The following is an 8050-nucleotide window of genomic DNA, read 5'->3' as shown; positions in this document are numbered from 1 at the left end:
GTCGGACACGACTGAGTGACTTCACTTTCACGTTTTCACTTTCATGCATTGGAGAAGGAAATGGCAACCCACTCCAGTGTTCTTGCCTGGAGAATCCCAAGGACGGGGGAGCCTGGTGGGCTGCCGTCTATGGGGTCGCATGGAGTTGGACACGACTGAAGCGACTTAGCAGCAGCAGCAGCATAGTCAGTGGGTTTTTTTTTTTTTTTAATCCAGTTAAGCTATTTCACTCCTTAATGGAGCTTCAAAAATACAGCACGTCATTCAGATGGTTTTGGTCTGATTTTATCTTTCTGTGCTTGCCATGTCTGATGTTATATTGGGGCTATACTAGCTTTACAGAGTGAGTTTTAAGCTCTCCATCTTTTCCTAAGCTCTAAAACATGGAAATGTTGTATTTCTTAAAGGTTTGGTAGAATCTGCCTATAAAACTATCTAGATCTGGTAACTCTTCAGTTTTTTCTTAGCCTGGTAGTTATTTACACTGATCTAAATTCTTTGAAGCGGTTTAATAATATTCTGCTATAATAAATTTCACCTATCTTTTCAACTTTATTGAAGTAAAGCTGTACCTGTGATATGCAAGTACCTCCATACTTAACAGTAATGCTTTATTTTTCAATCCCAGTGTTTTATGCGACCTCCTCCTCTTTTTCTGGATCAGTTTTTACTATTATGCTTCCCAAATAGACTTTTCAAACCTTGCTTTTGGCTATATTCATCAACTCTGTATTTGTTGGTATCCATTTCTGCTTTTATTTTGAATTAATCCTTTAAATTATTTAGTGTTTCACTCTTTGAATTAAATGTTTATTTTACATTTCTTTTCTATTTTTCTACAGATAAAATGTGATTTATAAATAAATGCATTTCCCTGCATTGCATCCCTTACTACACCTAAAAGTTTCAGTCTGCACCATATTTCCACTTGGTCATCTGGAAATAATTTTTATCTTATGAGTGTTAGTAGAAGACTGAAAGTTTCCAAGGAGGGAGATTTGTCCGATTACTTAGAATCAGACTGTCACTTAACGCATGGTGTATAAATAGATGGATCAATAGGTGGAAAGGGAAGCAGGAAGGTGAAGAAGGATGAAAGAAAGGATTTGCTGTCTCACATAAAACTCACCCAACGCCCTGTTCTGAAACTTTAAGGGAAAGACACAGACAAGGCCAGGGAGATGCAGAAAGAATGTCACAGAAACCTAGCCCCTAAATTACTAATAAGAAAGCTTTTATCCACCCCCACATACATACCTGTCCATCTACTAAAGCTGTAAGTGGCAGATAATCAAAGAGATCTGTAAAATATTTCCAAACATTGGCATTTCCATACTTTCGCAGACATTCGTCATAAAAACCATAAACTTGGGTAATTTGTCGGCTTTCGTGGTTTCCTCTCAGTATTGTAATGCGCTCTGGATAACGCACCTGGAGGGAAGGAAAAGGAACCCATGGTATACCTGGTAGCTACTAGCGTTAGTTAAGCACATTAACCTCTGACCCGCTTCATTTAATGGCCAATACATTAAATGTTCTTTCTCAGAATAAAAAACTATCTTACTCATCACCAGGTCCCCTCTTGCTTACTTTGAAATATTTTTTTATGGTCATCTTTCTTCATTACTATGTACTCATACTCCCCTCGCTGGAATTCCTTATTTAACCGATATTTGTACCTGATTCTTTGTCTCTAACACTTTCTCATACTCATATTATCATTAGTCTTCCCAGTGTTTCCAGAACACTATGACTTTTTAATGCTCAGTGGACACAGACCAGAGATCTGGACTTGAGATAAACTCTACACTCTTCCTCCTTTTTCCCACAAAGAAGAATGTATTTGCTAACAAAACACAAAAACAGGCTCTGAAAAATCTGGGCAAAATTTCAAATGTATTTATAGCTTCCTTTCCATGACAGAACATAGAGATGTACTTTATGGAATAATTTTTAGTTAGGAATGTGTCTGATAAGTATGAAAAAGCATCAGATTCTGTAAACCAAAAAGCTCCAAGTGCATACTTCATATATATTTACTAAGCAACCACTGTGTGTCCAACACTGAGCACAGAGTTCAAAGCTAGATGCCAGTTCCACAGAAATATAATACATGAATTCTGCTGGATGGGGACTAATTTCATTTAAGGAAGAATGAGAAATAAATAAAACAAGGCAAGAAACCACTATGTGACATAAATAAGGGATGTGAGCAAGTTTCATGATAATCTAGAGTAAAAAGAGGAAGGCTAACATGGAAGCAGTAGGACTTGAGCCGAGTTGTGGCAGAGGGGTAAGAAATAAGAGAGACTGATCTTCTGAAGAAATCAGATAAGGAAATATTTGGAGACAGACAGCACGTTTAAACTCTCTGATTTGAGGCAAAAAGTTTATGCTACCAACTCTGAGCAGCAAATTCAGGCTAGACAGTAGAGGATCAGTCAAGGAGTGTAAGCCTGATTCTAAAGGTAACACAGAATCATTGAAGAGCTGGGAACAGTGAAATAAGATGAAAGTTAAATGAGAGATTTAATCTGGCAGCATATGCAAGGTAGATTTGGAGGGGTCAGGTCTTGGAGACAGAAATGTAGGTTACCACATTACTGTACTAATTAAAATATTACTGTACTAATTAAAGTGACATGATGAAGATACGCATTAAATGACAGTAAAAATAGAAAAGACACAGGAATAACAGATTTCTCAAGGCAAGAATTTTAAAAATACAGTATCAATTAACTATATATGAGGGATAAGTTGACTAAAAATGATTCCAAGACTTCAGCTATGGATTACAACCTATAGAAATAATTTGCCAGAAATAGGCAAGAGATGTTTAATGCATCATTTTCATATCTTTTTCCCCAAAGATGTAAAATCAACCATTATTTTAAGGGGCTATAAAATGAATGGATCATAAACTAGAACATTATGATATGCAATGCCCACTCTGTCTTTTGCTGATTTAAAGCTTGGGGGAAAAAAATGCTTTTCTTTAGTCATACCTTTAATGCCACAAGAAGAGTTACCGTTTCCACAGAATAATAACCTCTGTCTACATAGTCGCCCATGAACAGATAGTTTGTGTCTGGTGACTTCCCACCGATCCTGAAGAGTTCCATAAGGTCGTGGAATTGGCCATGCACATCTCCACAGACGGTGACAGGACAACGGACCTCTTGTACATTTGATTCTTTTGTTAAAATTTCCTTAGCCTGTTAAAGAAATGAAATCAACAATTGAAAAAAAAGATTCTACCACAAATCTGAAGGCATCATTTCTTGTCTATTTAAGAAAATGTGGAGAAAAAAAATCAACTGAAATGTGCATTATAAAATCGTAAACTAAAACCACAAGAAGATACCACTGTACACGTCGTAGAATTAGAAGTGTTTCTGAGGATGTGGAGAAACTGGGACCGTTCACACAGTGTTGGTGGGAATCCAGAACGGTACACCTGCTGTGGAGAACAGTCTGGCAGTCCCTCCGAGTGTTACACACAGAACTACCGTGTGATCCAGCAATTCACCCCTAGACAGACACTCGAGAAGTGAAAACTGCAGCTGACACACGTTCATGGCAGCATTACTCACAATGGACAAAAAGCGGAAACTACCTCAACGTCCATTAACTAATGAATAAATAATGGTATTGTTTGTTCAGTGGAGTATTATTCAATAATAAAACCAATGAAAGACTGATTACACACTATTAACTTTGAAAACATACTAAGTGAAAGACAGTCACAAGTGGTCATGTTGGATGACTCCATGGATGTGAAATGTTCAGAACAGACAAATCTACAGAGAGAGAACATCAGGGCTGCCTAGGGCTGAGGGGTAATAACTAAGGGGTATGAGATTTCTTCTGGGGTAATGAAAATATTCTAATAGGGCGGTGATGGATGCACATATCTATGAATGTACTAAAAGCCAGTGAACTGAACACTCAAAATCAGTGACTTGTATGGTATAGAAATTTCATCTCAAAGCTGTTTTTTTTTTAAATGAACAATATTATTTATAGATTACAAATATCAATATTAAAGAAAAAGTCACAATTATTCAAATTCTTTCACAAACACCTTACACCAACTCATAGGACAATTTTCAATTTATTTCAACTATTCTACATTTAATAACTCAAGTTACTGTTCAGAGGCCCTAAAGTACAGAATTTATACATAAACAGTGACAAATTAAATATATTGACTAAGTTCAAGTTCATGACACCTCACTTATCTAACAACTTTTCCTATAAGAGCCCAGAATCAGAAGTAAATGAAAAAATACTCTCAAGTAATGAGCAAATATGGTAAAAGTATATGTACCAACTGAGACATGAGCTCCCTGCTGCCCAGTCAGTCACTGGGATGGGGCAAGGAGGAGGGCAGAGCTGCTACAAGGTGTAACTCCAATTAGCACCAAAGAGATTATCAAGTATCTCCTATGAGGTTTGACAAATGGCTCAGAAATGTCCAAGTTCACAAATGAAACAGCATTTTTATCAAGTTTAGTCCATAAAAATAGCTTCCTAATTTTGTTCAGGAAAAAAAAATCAAACTGAGGAACATAAATCAGAGTTCAGTTGGACCTGATGTCTATTTTTTTTTTTGGCTGTGCCGGCTCTCTGTGGTGTGCACAGGCTGAGTTACCCCAGGGCTTGCGGGATCTTACTTCCTCAACCAGGGATCAAACCCACGTCCCCTGCAATGGAAAGTGGTCAACCGCTGGACCACCAAGAAGTCCCTGGACCTGATGTCTTGTACTTATTATTACTGAGAAAAACCCTCAACATTCAGCTGATGGTTCCAAATCTAAACAGGAAATCTCCTTCATATACAAACACTATCTTCAGTACCTTATTTTAAACATGGAAATAAAAAGCACCAAAATGTAAATATTATCCAATTCAACTGTTCTTTTAAGGACATATGGTTATCTTAACCCAGCACAGGTTTTATAAAACTATGAAGATGAGTTAAGAGACATCATTCACAGTGTGTGTTTGCTTTACATTAATAGCTTCCTGAGGTTTTATCTTCATACAATGAAGTACTTCATCAGGCCAGACAAATTTTTATCTTTACAGTACAGATCCCTGATGTTTCTAAATGATTTATAACTCACACCCTTTATTGTAAAGTGCTCTTATTTTGCGATCACTCTGGGTCCCTTCAAGCAAAGGGTGGGCTGGCCTGGCAGAAGTATACAGTTCACCTGACAGCTAGAATTCTCAATGTACAAACCTCTGTGTGTCAGGGGTCCCCAAAAGCGCCCCAGGTTTGCTGGTGATTCACAAAAGACGATCCACAGATCTCAGCACACAAGTGTACTCACAGCTATGACTTACGACAGTAAAAACAGACACAGCACAATCACCAGACGGAAAAGGCCAGACACACGGCCCTGAGCAAACCAAGGGCAGGCTTCAGAGTCCTCTCCAGGCGGAGGTGCACAGAACGCACCTGAAGCCCATGCGCAACCTGCCCGTCACCCGGAAGCTCTTCAGCCTCGGCGCCCAGATGGGGAGCTGGGCCCTCTGCTGCTGCTGCTAAGGCGCTTCAGTCATGTCCGACTCTGTGCGACCCCATAGACAGACGCCCACTGGATTCCCCCATCCCTGGGATTCTCTAGGCAAGAACACTGGAGTGGGTTGCCATTTCCTTCTCCAATGCATGAAAGTGAAAAGTGAAAGGGAAGTTGCTCAGTCGTGTCCGACTCTTTGCGACCCCATGGACTGCAGCCTACCAGGCTCCTCCTTCCGTGGGATTTTCCAGGCAAGAGTACTGGAATGGGGTGCCATTGCCTTCTCCACTAGACATTCAAAGAAAACCACGTGTCCAGCATAAATCACACTGTTTGCATGAATGGTTTAGGCACAGTGAGCCATTCTCAACAGGGAATGGTGTGAAGCCTCCCCAAATCCAAGCTTCCAGACACCAACGGCAACCCTGACACCCAGCCTTTAATCAGACAGTGGTCTTGGGGCTGCTATGCCAACTCTTTTCTGTACACTGTGTAACTCTGCATGTAATTCTCATGACTGTTTCTTTAATGTGACTTAGTACTCAAAGCTTAATTATCTCTACGACTCTGATAGGGGCTTCTCTGGTCAATCAGTGGTAAAGAATCCTCCTGCCAATGCAGGAGACACAGGAGACTCAACTTCTATCCCTGCATGGGGAAGATCCGCTGGAGGAGGAAATGACAACCTGCTTCAGTATCCTTGCCTGGGAAATCCCATGGACAGAGGAGCCTAGCAAGCTACAGTCCATGAGGGCGCAAAGAGTTGGACATGACTGAACATGCGTGAAGACTGACGATAGTTCGGTTCAGTTCAGTCGTTCACTCGTGTCTGACTCTTTGAGACCCCATGGCCTGCAGCACGCCAGGCTTCCCTGTCCATCACCAACTCCCAGAGCTTACTCAAACTCATATTCATTGAGTCGGTGATGCCATCCAACCATTTCATCCTCTGTCGTCCCCTTCTCCTCCTGCCCCCAATCCCTCCCAGCATCAGAGTCTTTTCAAATGAGTCAGCTCTTCACATCAGCTGGCCAAAGTATTGGAGTTTCAGCTTCAACATCAGTCCTTCCAAGAAACACCCAGGACTGATCTCCTTTAGGATGGACTGGTTGGATCTCCTTGCAGTCCAAGGGACTCTCAAGAGTCTTCTCCAAAACCACAGTTCAAAAGCATCAATTCTTCAGAACTCTACTTTCTTTATAGTCCAACTCTCACATCCATACATGACCACTGGAAAAAGCACAGCTTTGACTAGCTGGACCTTTGTTGGCAAAGTAATGTCTCTGCTTTTTAACAGGCTATCTAGGTTGGTCGTAACTTTTCTTCCAAGGAGCAAGCCTCTTTTAATTTCATGGCTGCAGTCACCATCTGCAGTGACTTTGGAGCCCCCCAAAATAAAGTCTGATACTGTTTCCACTGTTTCCCCATCTATTTGCCATGAAGTGATGGGACCAGATGCCATGATCTTCGTTTTCTCAATGCTGAGCTTTAAGCCAACTTTTTCACTCTCCTCTTTCACTTTCATCAAGAGGCTCTTTAGTTCTTCACTTTCTGCCATAAGGGTGGTGTCATCTGCATATCTGAGGTTATTGATATTTCTCCCGGCAATCTTGATTCCAGCTTGTGTTTCTTCCAGCCCAGCGTTTCTCATGATGTACCCTGCATATTAGTTAAATAAGCAGGTGGACAATATACAGCCTTGACATACTCCTTTCCTGATTTGGAACCAGTCTGTTGTTCCATGTTGTTCCCTGTTGCTTCTTGACTTGCATACAGATTTCTCAGGAGGCAGGTAAGGTGGTCTGGTATTCCCATCTCTTGAAGAAGTTTCCATAGTTTGTTGTGAGCAACATAGTCAAAGGCTTCAGCACAGTCAATAAAGCAGAAATAGATGTTTTTCTGGAACTCTCTTGCTTTTTCGATGATCCAACAGATGTTGGCCATTTGATCTCTGGATCCTCTGCCTTTTCTAAAACCAGCTTGACCATCTGGAAGTTCACAGTTCATGTACTGTTGAAGCCTGGCTTGGAGAATTTTGAGCATTACTTTGCTAGTGTGTGAGATGACTGCAATTGTGTGGTAATTTGAACATTCTTTGGCATTGCTTTCTTTGGGACTGGAATGAATACTGACCTTTTCCAGTCCTGTGGCCACTGCTGAGTTTTACAAATTTGCTGGCATATTGAGTGCAGCACTTCCACAACATCATCTTTTAGGATTTGAAATAGCTCAACTGGAATTCCATCACCTCCACTAGCTTTGTTCGTAGTGATGCTTTCTAAGGCCCACTTGACTTCACATTCCAGGATGTCTGGCTCTAGGTCAGTGATCACACCACTGTGGTTATCTGGGTTGTGAAGATCTTTTTTGTACAGTTCTTCTGTGTTTTCTTGCCACCTGTTCTTAATATCTTCTGCTTCTGTTATGTCCATACCATTTCTGTCCTTTATCGAGCCCATCTTTGCATGAAATATCCCCTTGGTATCTCTAATTTTCTTGAAGAGATCTCTAGTCTTTCCCAT

At 40.5% G+C, this 8050-nt stretch overlaps 1 protein-coding gene across 2 annotated transcripts in view; it reads right to left on the bottom strand.

Annotated features, from left to right (window-relative positions):
• PPP2CB (protein phosphatase 2, catalytic subunit, beta isozyme) overlaps window positions 1-8050 on the bottom strand; it is a 23546-nt gene that overhangs the window by 8201 nt on the left and 7295 nt on the right. For both annotated transcript variants that reach the window (XM_010838809.1, XM_010838810.1), the window contains exons 2-3: window positions 3006-3215; window positions 1258-1431 (exon numbers count right to left, since the gene is read on the bottom strand). In XM_010838809.1, the coding sequence (XP_010837111.1) occupies window positions 1258-1431; window positions 3006-3215 (384 nt within the window). The remainder of the gene's footprint in view (window positions 1-1257; window positions 1432-3005; window positions 3216-8050) is intronic.

The sequence above is a fragment of the Bison bison genome, unplaced genomic scaffold, assembly GCF_000754665.1.
Source record: "Bison bison bison isolate TAMUID 2011002044 unplaced genomic scaffold, Bison_UMD1.0 scf7180017864105, whole genome shotgun sequence".
Taxonomy (NCBI): Eukaryota; Metazoa; Chordata; class Mammalia; order Artiodactyla; family Bovidae; genus Bison; species Bison bison.
This window is presented reverse-complemented; position numbering and strand designations above follow the sequence as displayed.